This window comes from Alexandromys fortis, unplaced genomic scaffold (assembly GCF_014885135.2).
Source record: "Alexandromys fortis isolate MF-2015 unplaced genomic scaffold, M_Fortis_MF-2015_v1.1 scaffold_3, whole genome shotgun sequence".
Taxonomy (NCBI): Eukaryota; Metazoa; Chordata; class Mammalia; order Rodentia; family Cricetidae; genus Alexandromys; species Alexandromys fortis.
In genome coordinates, this window is record NW_026067909.1 from 20,772,697 (window position 1) to 20,792,883 (window position 20,187).

Sequence of the window (20,187 nt, forward strand, 5' to 3'; positions counted from 1 at the left end):
CCCCTCTTCCCAGATCTGTTTCTCCTCTATTTCCATTCAAAAAAAGTGCAGGACTTCCAGGGATCTCAACCAAACAGGGCATAACAAGTTACAATAAAGCTAGGTACATATCCTTATATTAAGGCTGGAAAAAAGCAACCCGGTAGGAAAAAAAAGGGTTCAAAGAGATAGCCCCTGCTCCTGCTGCTTGCCGTCTCAAAAGAGCACCAACCTACATATTTATTTCATCCTTCAGCTTGATTATTTCTTGCTTGAGAGTGCTTACTTCTTTTTGTTCTAGAGCTTTAAGGTGTGCTGATAAGTTGTTAGTATGAGATCTCTCATTTTTTTAAATGTAGGCATTTAGTAGTATGAACTTTATTCTTAGCACTGCTTTCATTGTGTTTGGGCGTGCAGCAAATTCATTTTCACTGAATTCCAGAAAATCTTTAATTTCTTCCTTGGCCCAGTAGCCTAATTGTTATATATTCTAAAACATCTTAATATTGTACAATGCTGTGACTGGTTTGCAAAAATCTGAACTCCCAGAAACAGGAAAAATTAGCAAATTACCTTTTAAATGGCACAACAGGATGATTCTGCCTTAGTTCATTTTTGCTATTCACTCAATGCTTGAAAAAGCCCAAATCCTGTTAGGAATCACATGTCAGATGAGACTGTGGGAGTAGACTCCCTTTTCTTCCTTTTGTATTGATTGAATTAGTTCTTTGGCAATTTCATACATGTATGTAACAGATTCTGATTACCTTCTGCCCTCTTTCTCTCTCTCCCACCCCTATCAGCCCCTACTCTTCACTTGAAACCCTTTCCTCACATTCAGATCTTTTTGTCTTGTTTTGTGACCAACTAATTTGACCAGGGTCATTTGTGTGACTGGGAGTTTGGAAATACACATTGACAAACAACTGAGGACAATGACTGTTCCTCCTCCAGAATCTATCAATAATCAATAGTTTCACCGGGAAGGCAGGACTCCTTGGGCCCCTTCATCAGCTATTATTGGCTATTGACAGCCTCAGTCTTGTGCAAGATCAGTGCAGGCAACTACAGCTGCTGTGATACTTTGATTATAATGATTGTATCATACCCTGGAAGTAACATTTTCAGCCCTTCTATTGATCATTTTCTGGCTCACATCTTTCACCTTTATCTTCTGCGAGGTTCCCTGAGCCACAGAGCGTATACCATTTAACATCTGTTGAGAAGCAAGCTTGCACTGTTCTAAAATGAGGAATGACTGATAATTCTATAACTGCCTTTCTTCTTCCATGGAGACAGAGAAATATCAATGTCATGGGGCACGATGATGTGGAGTCAGGTGTTCGTAGGTGTGTGGATTGATATAAGGGTTTTTGACTTGATTTCATTGGTCTTCCTGTACTGTGGTCATCAAAAGAACAAATAATCCAATAAAAAAAGGCTATTTGCCTTTACTTAGCTCTGTAGTAGAGTTTGAAGTCAGGGATTGTAATGCTTCCAGAAGTTCCTTTATTGTACAGGTTTGTTTTTGCTATCCTTGGTTTTTTTCTTTTCCACATAAAGTTGAATATTGCTTTTTTGAGGCCTGTGAAGAATTTTGCTGGGCATTGCACTGAATCTATAGATTGCTTTTGGATATAGAAATAGGATAAAAGGATCCACAACATGAATATGGACGGGAGTGCTCATGAGAATAAGCTGACAAAGTTACTGGACAGGATTTTGCTGAGGAAAGTTAGAGTTGGATTCCCAAGCCAGACCTCCTCTGTCTCCTTAACCAATACTAACATCTGGTATTGTCTCATCTATGCTTCTCTTTACATATTTACATTTAAAATTGAGGATATTAGCTCACATCTGTTCTATGTTTGAAAAGATAAAGAAGTGTATATGTGCCATTCCTTTTACCTGACTGGTTTATCAGAGTTTTTATTGTCATCATATAACAGATTATTAATGTGTCTGTATAGAGAACATTAATTTTATATTCTAAATTTGTAAAAATGTGTGATGCAGTCTAATATTCTGTTTTATATAATTATTTTCAATCTATTAAGGTAGAAAATTAAAGATAAAAGTGGGAGTTTTCAATGAGTCTCCGGGTGTCTCAGGGATTATGTGGATTATACACAGATACCTCAGGAGATTAGTAGTTGATGGGCAGGAAAATGGGCATCTGAAATCCAAGAAGATTACCTCATGGAAGCAGAGAGCAACAAATTTTGTAAAACTAACCATTGAATCTTAGTTACTGGAATATGTTAATGATATGGATGAACATAAAGAGATGAGTGGGATTGAGCCAATGGGAAGGTTTGAGGAATTGTTATGTAGACTCAACATGTTGTCATATAGTCAGGAATAAGTATCTAAACAGATGGAGGCAACAGTATGTTGAATTTTAAGTAACTGATTTGAAAGAATAATGCAAAATACTTGCTTCTTTTATATTTTCACTTTGCTAAAATTAATTCCAATCCAAATTTCAAATGGACTTTGTGAAAAGAATGCATCGTATTGGGAAAGACTTTGTGAAAATGTTCTCATGTTAAAATCAGAGAATAAAGCTTCACAAGAAAGAATAATTTTGAAAAATGTTAACACAAAAATTTCAACTCAATAATTCTATGATATGCAAGTGTACAAATGTTGAGAATCAAGTAACAATGAAACAAAAATTTACTTCTGAAAATGATTTGGTTCATATAAGAATAATTTAAGTAAGGGAAATTTATTATTATTCCATACATTTAATTGAAAAAGATTATGTGGCATGACCTGGTTATTGGGTAACAACTCACAATATATAAACGTTTGTGTTTGATTACATAAGTGAAATACTGATCTTTAGAGATCAAATAGCAATGAGCAAAATGTATTTCAGCTGTAGTACACAGCAGCAAAAATATATGAATAAAGTCAATGAATGTGTCTTTATTACTTTTCTTGTCATTGTGGTATAATTGAGAAAAAGTTTAATGTAGAAAAAGTTTACTTTTGGAAAATAGTCCTTCGTGATAGGGAAGGCACAGCAGTAGAGCAACTGGAGCATCTCATGACTAGAGTTGCAAGGGTATGATGCTGCCAAGAAGCTAAGAGGGATCTCTCCCAAGAGGGGCAGGCTATAAACCTCAAAGCTTGCCCTCCAATAACACACTTCCTCTGTCTAGATCCCAACCTGAAGTTCCACAGCCTCCCAAAGAGCATCATCATCTGAGTACAAGATGTTTAAACACACAAGCTTGTTGAAGATGGAAACCATCACGGAATCTCATAAAGTATAAATAGATGTGATTTGTAAATTAAGAATAAAATAGAAATCTTGAAATCAGTGGATTGAGTCACAAATGAAAGTAAGTTGAGGCTGTGGTGGTTTCAAACATTTTCAGTGGATAACCTAAATGAAGTTATATGACAAAGAAGCAGTCTGAGGAAAATGAAGCAAGAAATCATTGGTATTGTGTGTGTACATGTGTGTACATGTTTGTGATTCTAGCATGTGAAATATGGAGGCAAGAAGATCAAAAATCCATGTTCATCTTCAACTACATATTAAGCTTGGGCCAGCCTGGGCTATGTGAAATCATTATTAAGAAGTAAATAATATTAATGGGTACGTTTTGGTGGGCAGAGAGGAAGGTTAACAGTGTAGCTATCCTTCCTAGAAACTTGGTTTAACCAAGATATAATGTAGAAAGAAGTAATTTCAGTATAATATGAATAAAGGTAAAATTTAAAACACATCCAACCTACACAATAGCCTTGAATCCTGGCCATCACATTCAAGGTAGAAACATATCATATTAAATCCAAATTGGCTGGCGATCTTCTCGTGCAATAAATAATGTATGCTAACATGGTTATGAATAATTAAAAATAGCATTGTGATTTCAATCAAATAATAAAGTATATAAGAAACCTTTTATACCATAAGTTAAAGTAAGTTATGGATTGAGTAGTTTAAAATGACAAGCCAAAAAACTAGTTAAGTCATTATCTGGCCTCTAAATATGAAATAATTTTGCTTAAAGTTAATGAAGTAAAGTAGTAAAATTCATGTGAAAAGTTAAAATTTATCAATATTTTTGAAACTATAAAATTAAGTAAAAATAAAGATGTAGGAAATCAGATTTGTAATAACAGATCAAGTATTCCTTTATTGATATATCTAGATATGGACTTCAGGATTAGTTTTCATAGCAAAAGTGTTTACTCCATTTTAAAATCTAGTATAAAAAAGTAGAATATTATTATGTTATGAATACTAATGGTTATGATGACATTTGTGAAAGAATTAATTGTGCCTGATAACATTCTGAATAAAATATACACAAGACAGCATCCCATAAGTAACAGAAGAGATAAAAGACAATCTATAACTTAAAAATTTGGAAAAGATATATGAGGTGTGTTCTTATTCTAGTGTCCTCTTCTTCTAAAAATATTTTCTGAATGAAGAATCCACAAGTAGAAGTAAAACCACTGGGGGGAAACTCACTTTTTTCCATTACCATCACACTGGAGAACAATTACTTGGACTGTTAATTAGCGCTATTTTTTACACTCTGAGTCTAAGGAGGTATTTAAGTGAACCTCCAGTGGAAGCAACTCTCTTATCATGGATGGCCAGGTGCTTGCTGGACAAGGCAGAGCGTGGAGGAGAAAGAGCCTCCTATAGAAACTCTCTTTTGGAGGATGGTGTAAAGCAAGTGGGTAATGACCTTAACCAGGATTAGAGCAGAGTCCAGATAAAGAGGTGAGAAGTGGGTACTATTATGTTTCCATACTGCAGGAGAGCGAGCAAACAGTCCTCAACAACACACCTTCTTCAGGAACATCTGGGTGAGAGCTTTGGTCAGCAGGAGCAGGGACAGCACAGGTCAGCGTGGGCAGCCCAGTCACGCCAGTGTTCATGATCTGAGCCCTGTTTTAGAATCACTTTGCATAGCACCCTTGCCTGCTAGTAACCTCTTATTTCTAAAATAATCCCCTGATCCTCTGCCTGAGACATACTAAGAGACTGAATCTTTTCTACTGGGAACAATGTATTCCTTCACTAGAAAAACAAAATTAGTTAAGTAAAAATGGAACTGGAAATCTATTTTGTGTAAACCTTGATATAATATCCTTTGCTATCATCCTTCTCCCCTTTGCTCAGTATCATTTTTAAAAGCTGTGTTAATCAAGAGCTGCACTGATTAAGAATTAATTACTTGAATGAAAAAAGTGTAGTATTTGGAATTTCTATTTGCTAAATTTAATGCTATCAGGAAGAATATTGGAGTTTCTGGAAATAACCACTGTTGTTTAGCAGCAATGAGACTGTCTGTCTTAGACACCCAGTGTGTCAGATTTCCCATGTTCTCAGCTTATTCATCTACAACTTACAGGAAACAATGTTCATAGAACTGTGTAAAAACAAGTCGGATGCTATATGCAAATTATTGGGAATTATGCCCATCACAAAATGAGGGCCCAACAGACAGAAATTTGCTAAATTGAGAAATTAGTAAAAGATAATTTTGCCATCACGCTGAATACAATTATAACTCAGAGAAAGGGTTTTGTTTGGATCCCTCTGGAGAATCTCAAGTTTAAGACCAACCTGGGCAGCTTAGTGAGACCTTGTTTCAATATAAAAACTAAAAACAAAAAAATTTATAGACATCCAGCTCTCTTGCATGCGGCTCAGTGGTAAGCATTTGCCTTGCATGTGCAAGCCCTGGACTGGACCCTCAGTAGTGGAAAAAGTAAAAGAATGCTTGACATTTTAGTTATGCGTGTCTTTCTTTTCCTATATAAGATCATTTCTTATACTGACTACCAGGACTGTTGTTCTGAGTGCTCCCACCATCACAGAGCACAGATTGTCAGCCCTACGAGGAAACAGGTGATGTAAAAGAGGTCTTCTATATCAGACTTGGTAGAATAAGAGAAAGGAGATACATATGAGTTCCAGGCCATCCAGGGCTACACAGTGAGACCTTGCCCCCCATTTCCCCAAAAGAAGTCTCTTCTTACATCTTTTAGTTTTTACTTCTTCAAAGTCATGTACTTGTTATTCTATTAGAACAAAAATCTCTTTAAGCTTTAATTTGGTGCTGGCCATTCCTCTTTAAGCAATGATCATTCTTAGAAAACCGAACACTTTTTGACCAACCACTGCTGCAAGATCCTTGTTTTCTTGTGTTTCAGGCAATCCTCACCATCACCCCCAATTTCTAACTCTTTAGAATCGAAAGAGAGATTGGGCTTTGATGACATTATCTCTGCTTTAAGATAAATCTCTGACTTGGGAAAAATTTTATATATAAATTGCAAAAAGGTTAAGAAAGAGACTTACACTTAATGACTATGTATAGATCATTACAGAAATTTACAGGAACACACATACAGTTAAGTATCCACAAGGATGTCAAAAAACAACTAACAAGGGTGGTCCCATAATATTATAATGGTATTTAAGAATTCTTATGGCTTAGAGCCTTGAGCCATTGGAACATGATAGGGAGACACATCAGACTACTCTTGTCTGTGGTGATGCTGCGGCAAACTGACCCAGCCGTGTAGTCGATGCCAATGTGTGGAGTACAAACTACATAATAATAAGCAATCATGCTGCTGCACTGTGCACCGATTGTACCAAGCCGTATCTTGTCATTCTAGTGTGTACTTTTCTGCTTACAGAAAACAGTTTGCTGCTAAGTTTGCATCCCAAGCAGCAGCCTCATACATCTTGAATTCACCAACACTGCATTGTCTCCTCCAGTGCTTGACATAGTCTTGTGCTGCTCTACTCGCATGGCCCCACAGAGCATGGAGCCCAGCTGTGTGGTAACCCATGCCACTGAGGTCTGCATGCATACACTGCAATATTCGCAGAGGGATGGAACTGTTGAAAGACACACTTCACAGAAGTGATGTATAACTCAGCAATGCATAATGACATATATGTATGTGTATGCAAATGCATTACAACATGTATCATAATTCTCCAGAACATATTATTAAGCCTAGTTAGAAATGAAATTACTTGCCAATTAAAATTAGCCCAAATTCGACATCAAATTTATAATTTTCATGACTTGTTCTCCCCACATAGACTAATTTCTTGAGGGTTTTTCTAAATGACTTCACTTTAAATATTTTTAAGTTGTGTGTGTGTGTGTTTGTGTGTTTACACGTGTATTCAGGTGTACCTGTGTGTGGGCCCCACAGGACAACTTTGACTGTCATTCCTTGGATACCGTCCATCTTAATTTTTGAGATAGTGTCTTAAATTTTCCCAGAGCTCACTGAATTGAGGCTAAATCCATATTGCCACATTAATACATTAGTGGACATCAGGAAATCACATTTCCTAACATGTTCTTGGGGGTTCCCTTGCTTACTGATTCTTTTTTCATCCATTTTAATTGATTTGGTCAATGAAGCATCAGAGAATATTGTACAGTCAATAGCTTAATTAGCACATGATATTGAGTCTTGTACTTTGGAAGCCTTAGCTTATTCCTAGAAGAATTTAGATGGACAGGCTATGCAGAGATAAATCTCAGCTGCTCCAGTCACATCCCGTGTGAGTGCCAACACATCTCAGTGAGACTGCATCAATGCACCCTTGTGATCTGACAGACTGTGTGGTCATCTCAGTAGACTATGACCATGAAGAGATCTAAATGCAGCCAGATTGTGAACTATCCAGCCAGCCAGGAGAACCGTGAGGAATTGCAACTCATTTATTCATTGTGTGTGCGTGCACATATGCATGTATTCAAGTGCCTCAGGGCATGTGTGAGGATCAGAGGACAACTCGCAGGAGTCAGCTCTCTCCACAATGTGGGTTTTGGGGATCAAATTCAGGTCATAAGGCTTGGCAGCAGGTGCTTTTCCTGTCTGATCAATAAATAGTTCATTGATGTTTTAAGTAAATATATTTGAGTCATTGTTTTAACATAGCAGTGTATAACAGATTAGTTGTTATTCAAGTTGAAATATTTTAAAAATTATTCTTACCTAAAATTATATCAATAGTCTGTGGCATGATAAAAAGATCTCATAAAATTTAAACATGAGTACTGAGATTTGCAGTGCATGAGAAAATGACCCACATACAATGGGTTTAGAAGGAACTCCAAATTTGTAATAGAAAAGGCTTCCAAAGTCGGTGAGAAAATAAACTTTAGTTTACACATTGCGTTCTTTCTTCTTCATATTAAATTGCCTATTTCATGTGCCTTCCTTTCTGAAAACGAATTAAAAAGTGAGTGATGGATTGTTCCTGGAGTGATTTGAAGAACTTATTTAATCTTCCTTCTGCTGTTTCCCAAAGGATAATCTGATTGGTACCTTGCAGATGCTAGATTTCCACAAACACCATATTACTTGCACAACAGGAAAACATTTTCTGTGATTCCTACATCAAGATTTAATTTGGGTTTTAATATTAAAGAGAAACAAAAATAAACCATTTAGCTCATAAGATATGAAATTTTGTTTAGAAGATTATGACATTTTATTATATTAAGAGAGAAAGATTTCAAGCAAAAATAAAGGAGTGATTCTTTGTTGCCTCACTTTTAAATCCCTCAGTCCCTTGGCCTGACCCCTTGGGCTATAATTCTATGAATAATTTATTGCTGCTGCTGGTTACTTTTTCAGAAGCATAGGAATGGTATTTCTGTACTGAGTAACTGGCCGTGTGCCTTTCTTCAACTCCTAAAAATTGCTTTGCATAATTTTTTATTTTTATGGAACTCTGAAATCATGGTGTATGCAGTAGAAGAAAACTTAGAACAGTAAATTTGATCATTTTTAAAAGATTTATTTTTATTTGTGTGTGTGTGTGCATTGTGTATGTGAATATAGGTGCATGTTCATGCAGACAAGCCATGAAGAGGTCATCTCCCGAAGCTGGAGTTCTAGGCAGTTGGGTGTCACCTGCTGTGGCTTAGGAACCAAACTTGGATCCACTAGAAGAGCACCAAGCCTTCTTAGTTGCTGAGCCTTCCCCAGTCCTCAAATCTGACCTTAATATGCTCTGTTTATACCTCAGTTGACATCATCTCTCTGATACTACATATGATTAAGTTATCATCATGCTGTTGGGCCAGCTGATCCATTTTACTGACTCACGGTAAAGTGGTGGAGCCACATTGACTATGGCATTCCAGAATGTAGCTTTCATAGTGAATGGAAAATGGACAAGAGGAAATGAAGTAAAAGCAACTACAGGAATTGGTGTGGAAACAGCCTTCCTGTTTTTCCAATTACACCATCTTTCACATGGTATGATCCTTAGCATTGTCATCTGAATATTTTTATTTCATTTTCTCTTGCTCCTCAATGAACTAGAGGTAATTTGACATTTGTTTGACAGGTTAAAAATTGTGGTTTTGATGTTTTCAGTAAGAAGATCTATTCACTTAAACACATGGACAATACAAACTTGACTGAATGTATTTCTTAATAATTTAAATGTAATATTCAAATGTCAGGGTGTCCAGAATATATGTGTCCCGAGAATAGACACAAGAAAACAAACCCAAGAAATACCATAGCAATTAGTATTTTCAATGAGCCACCTAATTTCCTGAAGTAAAAATTCTTTAATAATACACTTGAATTATTTTGGTTTTGAAGATAGGCAGCCCATAAGTCAATTTTACAGTAGAAGACAACCTGAACCTTGATGTGTCCTTATTGTGTGCACTGAGGAACAGCATGTGTCAATGTAATTTTCTTTTTGCAGGTTGCTAATTTGTCTTCTTCTTTGGTTGATGAAATCATGTTACTATTGCAGTAGCCTAACAGACCATAGTTCTTGCTGTATGATTTCCCACCACAATTATTATTTTTATACAGACAACATCTCTTTGATGCAAAGAGAAGAGCTACCGTGATTCCATTTTGAAGCGAAGAAACCAGAATCCCTGAGGTGTCAGAATGACATAGAGACAGACCTTGGGACCCAGAGCCCATGTCACTAGACCCAGGTCCTCTTATCAAGTATAGTAGTAATGAATATTTATTAAGACTAAGTAGTGCCTCTTCTATACCTTTACTTATCAACTGAATTTTTAGGTATTATCTCTCTCTAGACTAATGAAAAGTGAAATGCAGTGTGAATCCTGATTTTATTTCCTTTGATGGATTCATTACGCAGATCTTTTGAAGGCATTAACATGAGCACCAGCAAAATGACCTCTCAGAAATGAAAGGATGCTTGCCAGTTATTGCAGTGCTCTGTGACTTACTAATAAAATATCATCATAAATAACTATAGAATGACATGGAACTGTATGGGTGGCACACAAACTAAGATTAAAAATTGAACAAAATGGGGATTCTGCAATCAATTCTATTATAAAAGCAATTTTGACCAATAGGCAAATCATTTAATTCATTTTAGTGGAGGAGTGTCAATAAATTTAGAAAAAATAACCTCACACTTATACTTTATACGATGTATTATTTTTCCAGAAATTAATGCAAATATAAAAACTAAAACAAAATGTAGAGTCTTACTGAATTATATAAATAAATACTTTTTCAGTGTACCATCAAAGCAAGGACCATAATTATCACATGGAGTTGAATAGGTAAAAATAAAGTTAACTGATAATGTTAAAAGACTGGATACACTTAGTATTGACAATGAATGGTAAACTTGGGAAATAATTGTCAAGTTTGGGGGATAGTGAAGTAAAACTATTCATTTTATACAAAACTCCATACAAAAATCTAGTAGAGAAGGAGGCAATAAATAGAAATTTAAAACAATGAAGGAAGTTTTCCATGTAAGATTGTGAAAGATGGAATCTAAACAATTACATGCAATGTTGATAAGAAAATAACAAGGAACACTGTCATGAAATCTTTATACTTGTGTGAATAAGTACCAGCATCTGGACAAGAATTTGACATCTGTTTGTATGTATAGGCAGAATTGTAAGAATGTAATTCAAACTGTGAAATGGTAGGAAGGAGATTTTCTAGTGATTTTCAGAATAATACTTATATCTTGATTTTTGTTAAAGTTAGTTTGATTGCGGATAATTTTTCATCCAATACTGTACTCAAAACAAAAAAGATCCATAATGTTAAACAACCATTTTTGATCCAAGTATCTCTCTGCAGGTCTAAGGTTTAAACCTATCCATCTGGTTTAAGATGCTCTGAGACAATGACAGGAGGGAGGAATAGCACAGCCATCACCAAGTTCATTCTGGTGGGATTCTCAGACTTTCCCAAGCTCAAGCTGCTTCTCTTTGTTGTCTTTCTGGGGATTTATCTCTCCACAGTGCTGTGGAACCTGGGCCTCATCGTCTTGATTAGGATTGACCCGCACCTGCACACACCTATGTACTTCTTCCTCAGCAATTTGTCATTTTTAGACTTCTGGTACATTTCCTCTACAGCACCTAAAATGCTCTCGGGATTCTTCCAGAAGCCTAAATCCATCTCGTTTATGGGGTGCATCATGCAGTACTTCTTCTTCTCAAGCCTGGGTCTGGCTGAGTGCTGTCTTCTGGCCGCCATGGCTTACGACCGCTATGCAGCCATTTGTAATCCTCTGCTTTACACGGCGATCATGTCCCCTTCCCTCTGTGTGCAGATGGTGGTTGGAGCCTATATCACTGGTCTCTTTGGTTCATTGATACAACTGTGTGCTATACTTCAGCTCCATTTCTGCGGGCCAAATGTTATCAACCACTTCTTTTGTAACCTGCCTCAGTTGTTGGTCCTCTCCTGCTCTGAAACTTTTCCCCTGCAAGTTCTGAAGTTTGTAATTGCTGTGATTTTTGGGGTGGCTTCTGTCTTGGTCATCCTGATATCCTATGCTTATATCGTTACCACAATTCAGAAAATCAGCTCAGTAGATAGCAGGGCCAAGGCTTTCAATACCTGTGCCTCTCACCTGACAGCAGTCAGTCTCTTTTTTGGATCAGGACTCTTTGTTTATATACACCCCAGCTCTGATCATTCTCAGGGTTATGACAAGATGGCATCCATCTTCTATACAGTGGTGATTCCCATGTTGAATCCTCTGATTTACAGTCTCAGGAACAAGGACATCAAGGATGCTCTTAAGCGATGTAAGAAGAGGTGCTTTTCCCATTGTCACGGCTAAAGGTCTGCCAGGCTAGTGACCCTGTTGCTGGAAGTCCTTATATTCTGCAGGAGTATTTAACATGACTATATTATCCTGATGCTCTGGTGGAATTTCAAGTGAATTACTCCATTGAATTCCAAGACTGGCACATGCTATGTAAACCCTGTGTCTGCCTCCTCTTAACCTTGAGACTCCTCTCCTGTACCAGCATGGCCTCTCAGAGCAGTTAATACATTGCTTCCTTTTTGTGGTAAGTCTTTTTTTTTAGGTTCTGTCTGTTTATTTTATTTTATTTTTTTATTAAAATTTTCCGCCTCCTCCCCGCCTCCCTTTTCCTTCCCTCTCCCCCCACTCCCCTCCCCCTCCTTTTCCAGTCCAAAGAGCAGTCAGGGTTCCCTGCCCTGTGGGCAGTCCAAGGTCCTCCCCCCTCCATCCAGGCCTAGGAAGGTGAGCATCCAAACAGGCTAGGCTCCCACAAAGCCAGTACATGCAGTAGGGTCAAAACTCAGTGCCATTGTCCTTGGCTTCTCAGCAGCCTTCATTGTCCACCATATTCAGTGAGTCTGGTTTTATCCCATGCATTTTCAGTCCCAGTCCAGCTGGCCTTGGTGATCTCCCAATAGATCAGCCCCAGCATCTTAGTGGGTGGGTGTCCCCCTCACAGTCTTGACTTCCTTGCTCATATTCTCCCTCCTTTTGTTCCTCACTTGGACCTTGGGAGTATGAGTTGAGATCTTAAGAACAAAAGACAAAAGACTTGACTCTAACAAGTCTTTTGCTCTTAAGATCTCAACTCATACTTTCTTTCAGAACTTCAGATACTAAACCAAAGAAAACAGAGTCAAATACAAGTTCAATGGTCCTTCTCAATCAACACATCTCTAGTAGTACAATGACTGCTTTGTCTGAGATTTTAGACTCCTGAGATGTGTCCTGGTTGATTTTTTAATCATCTTGACACAAGGTAGTGTGACCCAGGGAAAGGAACTGTAAATGAGAAAATACATCCATCATATTGCCTATAGGCAAGTTTGTAGGACATTTTCTCCATTAAGGGTTGGTGTGGGTGGGCCCAGCTCATGGAGGTATGGTAATCCCTGAGTTGGTGGAATTATGTACTATGAAAAAAGGAGAATGAGTGGTGGGGAGTAAGACAGTAAGCAGAGTCTCCACCATGACCTCTGCTTCAGTTCCTGACTCCAGGTTCATTCCTTGAGATCGTTTCCTGATTTCCGTTTGTGCTAGACTACAAGAAGTAAACTGAAACAAATCCTTTGTTGTTGGTTGTTTTTTACTCTTTGACTCTTTGGGGGGCCTGCCATCAGCTCCCAAATAAATACACACAGAGGCTTATTCTTTTTTATGAATACTCCACCTTAGATTAGCTTGTGTCTAGCATGCTTTTTCTTAAATTATCCCATCTACCTTTTGCCTCTGGACCTTTACCTTTCTTTATTTCTGTATATCTTTTTTTCCCCTTATTTCATGTCTGGCTGTGTGACTGGGTGGCTGGCCCCATTCTTTTCTTGCTCCTCCATTTTCTCTTCCCAGAATTCTCCTCCTATTTATTCTGTCTGTATGCAGCCCCACCTATTTTTTTCTTGCCTAGCTGTTAGCCACTTAGCTTCTTATTAAAACAATCAGGTGTTTTAGACAGGCAAAAGTAACACACCTTCACAGAGTTAAACAAATGCAACATAAAAGAATGGAACACATCTTTGCATCGTTGAACAAATATTCTAGGGCATAAACAAATGTAATGCATCTTAAAATCATATTGTCCAACACCCTTTCTACCCCAAGTCACTTGTGGTCAGGGTGTTTTATCATAATAGAAACCCTAAGACAAGGGGATTAGGTGAGTTCCAGTAGATGAAGATGAGAACATGGGGAAAGTGTCATTCTAAACTTTGGCCTAAATAATCTGCCAAGGAAATATGTAATAGTTTGTTCTAGAACTTGTTTTCTAGGCTATTGTTTTCAGAACCATACATAAATAGCCTACAAATGAATGAAGAAACAGATTTTATTGATAATACACCACACTTGGGTGGACCATGTCTTAGTTTCTGTCATTGGTATCACATCTGGAATGATGTTGTGTGCCATCATTACTAGGGAGACCTGAACAATGTCTACTCGCCTCGAATAGGGAACTGATGATAGACTGAAGTACTGATACCAAAGTTCAACTTGGTGAACCAATGAGTTGTATTGGGGTGACTAATAAGAATATAGGGGAGGGGTTACTTACAGAAGCAGAAATGGCTCAAAGAGAGATGTATCACTAAAACCCATCCTGGCATGGATGTCAAATCACAAAATCGGGGAACTTGGAGCACACTGCCCAGACTGCACACAGCTCACACAGTTGGTTAGTGTTCTTTCCAGGTGGCATAGTTGTTCTAAGTCTCTTCCAGGCAGCTCAGCTGGTCTCTGCATCTTCCAGGAGCCTGGGCTTGACTGAGGGTGACTTTTAGCTGTTTTTACTGCTTATCAACTTTTAGTAAGGGAGGGGCCTAGTGAATCTAGTCAATTTCAGGGACTTCCTAAGGCTATTTTGAGTTGTTTACTTCCTATATTAAATGAACTTCCTTGCCACACAATAGGTAAGTGAGCATTTGTTCATGTTTCCCAGGAAATGTTTGCATAACCCTTGGTATTCAAACATTGGACACCACAGAACCAAAGCTGGGTGAGCAAGAGCACATGATGAGGCATGCAACTGAAGTTAAACTTCCTAAGGGTGGAACGGCCATGGGGCAATCCTAATGTAGCCAGCCTTTTTTAAAGAGATATAGAATGTCATGCATCCTTTCTGCAGTAGTAGTTGCACCATCCCTGCTATGAATAAGACGACATGTAACTACGATGAATTTCTCTAACAGTAGAGTTCCATTGGAAGAAAGCCCAGAGTACTGGCTTCCTATATGTGGAATGGAGTGGCAAGACCCCTCGTGAGTGTGAGGAGTGAATATGTGGATGTCCTCTCAAATAACTGGTGGACTAGAGGATATGTTACAGTCCCTGAAAGTAGCATGTAGGGGTGGGATTGTAAGTAGACTGTGGCATCAATTACATGGTCCTTGCTCTTGGAAATAATGGCTGCAACTAAGGCTGAATTATGCCCTCATAAAGAACTTGCTTAGCCAGGTAGTGGTTGTAGAAGGAGCTGCGGGCTGCGTTCCTGCCGCCCGGCTCATAAATCCTAGCACTAAAGAGGCAGAGGCAGGTGGATTTCTGTGAGTGCAAGGCCAGCCTGGTGTACAAGAGCTAGTTCCAGTACAGGCTCCAAAGCTACAGAAAAATCTTGTCACTAAAAACAAAACAAAACAAAAAATAATAATAATTTGCCTGTGTAAGGGAAGAATCGCAAAGAGAAAAAGATGCAGACGCTCTTCTCCACAGTAGCCTCTGAATTTATGGAAGAAAGGGAAGATGAAATGGAGATGTTGGCTTCATGGGTTCTTTCTGGGAGATTAAGAGAAAGAGAACACAACTTAGATCCATGCTAAATATGTCCTCCTGGGATGCACGGTCACACAGTTCATAGGAAGAACTGGATAGTGAAGAGGGAGAGAGTGAGATAGACGTGACAGAAGATACCATAAAAAGGGGAAATTCATGCTACGGCATGCAGATGGCCTGGTACAGGAAACTATGATAATCAGAGATCATTTGCATTTGAATGGCTTGGATTGGGATAGACTTTAAGCAGAAAATTAAGGAAGCTCTTGTAGCATATTGTAGGTGAAAATCATGAGGCTAGATGGGATCAATCTGAGTGCCGTGGAAATGACACCAAGCTCCAAAGACAAGGGTTGCATAGTGAGTCAACATGAGGAAAGTCAGTGTTTGACTGCCTGGCTCATCTGGGCCATAAGGAACACTGGACTATTCTAGGGCTCCATGTGTTAGGAGCCATGCAGCCTAGTCTCAGATCAGTATGTGACTACCTGTCCGATGGGTTTCCTCAGGGCAAAGCACCTGTGGAAATGGACTCTCACTTGGCATTATATTGGTGATTTGGGGGGGGTAGTTTTTAGTTTTACTTTATCAGTTACACATGCAACAGCTGTAATTTCCCCTGGAAATTCTGTTTTTTTTTTTTTTTTCTCAAATATTTTCCCTTAAGATTCACCGGTGGCTCATGTTACTCAAATGTCTTATCTGGAATTACTAACTCCAACTCCTAATTCTGGGAACTTTTTTTGACTCAATAGAGACAATTACGTATGTATGAGAAAACATCACTGAAACATTAGCTGTGTCTCACAGTTCTGGAAAGGAGAGCAAGGCACGCATACAATAGAACAGAGGAAAAGCCTCAGGAATACATATATTGCCAACTGTTGAGAGTAAGTTCCCTGGACACCAAGCATAGAATCACTGGTAGGATCTAGTATGCTCTAAGAGGAGAAACTACAATGTAAAATGTGGACTGGATAGACCTATCTTTACCATACATAGGAACTGACATTGGTAGAAGAAGCATGGTATAGTGAGATGGGAAAAGAGTGCTTTTACTGAGAGCTTGAGACATGGGACTCTCATGACAAAGGAAATTGTCTAAAAACATACAGCCATGAAGGAACGATCTGAGTTTGAATACTGTTGTCCTTAAAGCATTGTGCCCATATTATTTTTTGAATTTGTAACCACAAGTGGCTGCCAACTGACACAAGTGCTGTGAGCGCAGGATGTGTCTGGCTCGATGTTTAGCTAAACCTGCAAATGTATTGAGCTCTAGGTCTAGAATAAGGTTTTACAGGGGGTGGGACGATGTATTGGGGAATCATAAAGGGCCGTGGGCCATGCCAGAGGAGCAGCGAGTTACAGTTGAAGTTCCAGGTGTCAGCCCAGCTGAAGGGTCCTCTGATGAGCCAATCTCCTTTAGGCAAGGCCACAGGACTGCAGACCCCAGGATGCCCTTTGCTTCTGCTGCACCTTTACATGTTTGCTGCAACTCTCTTTCTCTGGTACCGAGCATGGTGCGAATGGATGTGGGGAGATCTCCACTTCCTGTAATATAGTGGGTTTTTCTCTTGGAAATATCCCGTTCTGTTGGGCATTTTTACCTGTGTATTTCAAGATGATTCCCCTAAGCCGTACTGTCTAATTTGATAATAATTAAACAGGGTTTGAGAAGTAAAAATAAATACAAGGATTAAAAATAAATACAAGAATATGTTTCATAGCCAAGGTCTGTGAGTCTCACCTAAGGAGCTGCATGGATTGTAGCTCAAGTTAATGACTAACAACTGAGTGCCTATAGCCCAGCTAGTGTAAATTCTTTCAACCTTAATGCTGGGGAATGTGTTCACAGGTCTCAGACTGCATCACAGATGAAACAAAGGTTTGAAAATAACAAAGCTAGACTAATATGTTTCTGTTAAATAACTTTGAGGTGAAAACCCCAAGAAGACAAGGTTTTAGAAAGGGACATAGCTAAATGTGAAACTCTTTAAACTTAGGAAACAAAGCAGCCCAATTATTGTTGGCTGACGTTCTCTCCTTACTAGGTTTGGTTGATGACCACAGGTGATGATTAATTCCTTTTACCCATTTATGTCCTCAATCTCCTGATTAAAAAAACTATTAATGAATGGATATGTACCCTAACGATTTAAAATAGAGCAGGCTGGTTCTTTTTTCGTATATAAAGTTTAGTTTTGTGATTTCTTTAAGATTCCTTATAAGATTACCTTTCAAGACAAGTAATAAAGTCATTGGCCCTTTCCTTGTAACTGAAAAATGCAGCCTGCCAGTCAACAACCTGACAAAATCACCTTGCTTACCACATGGTTAATCTATAACAAGTTGCTCGGGTATGAATGTATCTGGGTTCTTGGGATAATTTATTTTTCACCTAAAATACATAATTTTTTTAATCATATGAGGGAGATGAAAACATGTTTTTACCTGTAATCATTCACTTGAGAAATGGAATGCAACTATTTTGAATCTTGTACTGCCTGAAAGATTCTGTTCGGGTATAAAAACTGTAAAACAATGTGAGATAGAGAGAGAAAATAAAGAGAGGAAAAAAAGAAGAATAGAAATAAAAAAAAAACACCAAGAAAGTTTGCATGTGCCTTTTTCCCTAGCCCCTCTCAGATAGAAAAGTTTAGCCTAGCTGACACTGGATTCCCGCCAAAGTCCTATACTGCTGGAGACTGGTCCCCAGACAAAGGGGAATGATGGGGGCTTTCATAATGTTCACAAAGTATTCCTTAAATTGTGACGTTTTTCTTAAAGTCAAAAACAGGAGCTAACAATAAAGCTGTTCATGTAAGCCTAGTAAGAAAAAAAAAGCTCTGTTTAAATATAAATAAATATGGCCCGAGCTATTTGATGACACTTGAGTTCAACCCACTTGGTGGTCAGAATTTAATTAAGATAAGTTCCTTTGTATAGTAAAGATGGACCTATCCATCTTACATTTTGCATTGTAGTTTTCCTCTTGGAGCATACCAGACCCATCTAATGATTCTATGCTTGGTGTCCAGGGAATGTACTCTCAACAGTAGCAATATGTGTATTCCTGAAGCTTTTTGCCTATTCTGTGTATGCATGGCCTGCTCCCATTTTAAGAACTGTGAGACACGGCTAATGTTCCAAATATTACTTTATCATATGCACCTTGTGCCGAAACCCCTTCTCCATCTCAGGACCTAAACCTGAGCTGAAACTGAACCCTGGTACCCATGGTATCAGGGACTAGAGAGCAATAAATGAAAAACAAGCATTATTGAGAGGACAGTGCATGAAGCCACATTTCTTCAGTATTGTAGCTACCCATAGTTGCCCATAATCTTGTAAATAATCCTCACCCCTGATCCTGCAAGCAACCGTTTTTAAGCTCATTGATTCACCAACTTAGACTTGGGTGAAATTGGTATTTTGATCTTGCAACATACTCTGCCTGGGGTGAAAAGGTATTTGTTCATCTTCTCCAGGCAAAGTTCATATACCATAACTCCTATAATGAAACAAATGGTACTGGGTGGGGTAATGTTCAGAAAATGTCTTTAAATATATATCTGAGCAAACAAAAATGGAAATTTACAGCATATAAATTTGCATAATGTAAAAACAACAATCCTAAGGACATACATAGCTCTGAAGATAGCTTTCACACATGGGAGGAATCTATTTATCTCTAAAAATATTGGATTCTGACAGAGCATATGGAAAATGGGACTACCTGAGAACCTGATAGGCGACCCATTCACACATCTAAGAGTTCAATGGGATTATATCTCAGTGTGATAGAGAATTAAGAGAAGGCATCACATAAGAAAGAAAATTGTGATTCTCTCAAGGCTTTGATTTGGGTACAAAGAAAATTACATTGAGACTTTGTGACCATGCTCCATAGCAGACGCTTGTGGTCTAATGTCACATGACCTGTCAGTGCATGGAATTTGTAACTACAAAACTATTTGACAGGGGCTCTGATGGCAAGCACCTTTAAATACAAGGAAATCAAAAACTCAGTTAAATCCTCCCTTAAGATTCTTTTTTTGAGACATATTTTAATTTTTAATCTATGTGTTTGTATGTGTGATGATACCTTATGCAGGTGTCTGCAAAGGACAGAAGAGGATGCTGGATCCTCTGAAACATATGGTTGGGAACAGCCTTACAAGAGTGCTGAGAACTGAATTTGGTTCCTCTGGAATAGAAGCAGTGCTTTTAAACACTGAACAACCGTCTCTGTAGCCTCATCTCTTAAGATTCTTAACAGACTTTCTAAGCTGAGAATAAAAAGTTTTCACAAATAATCTTTTTTTTAATATTTATTTATTTATTATGTATACAATATTCTGTCTCTGTGTGTACCTGAAGGCCAGAAGAGGGCACCAGACCTCATTATAGATGGTTGTGAGCCACCATGTGGTTGCTGGGAATTGAACTCAGGACCTTTGGAAGAGCAGGCAATGCTCTTAACCTCTGAGCCATCTCTCCAGCCCTTCACAAATAATCTTCTAAAGAAAATTAGATTTTGAAAATCTCAAAATGTATAAAGACCAAGAAGACATGCATGTGAGGCCTAAAAATCATTTACGAGCCTTTTCTAACAATGTCTTCCA

General features: G+C 38.2%; 1 protein-coding gene and 1 pseudogene across 1 annotated transcript; one reads left to right on the top strand and one right to left on the bottom strand.

The window, feature by feature from the left end:
• Positions 1-20,187, bottom strand: part of LOC126498887 (olfactory receptor 5AN1-like) — a 47,226-nt pseudogene that overhangs the window by 12,111 nt on the left and 14,928 nt on the right.
• Positions 11,162-18,508, top strand: LOC126498151 (olfactory receptor 1440-like). The gene is made up of 2 exons (XM_050136497.1): positions 11,162-12,074; positions 18,393-18,508. The coding sequence occupies exons 1-2, from the start codon at positions 11,162-11,164 to the stop codon at positions 18,506-18,508; spliced, it is 1,029 nt and encodes a 342-aa protein (XP_049992454.1).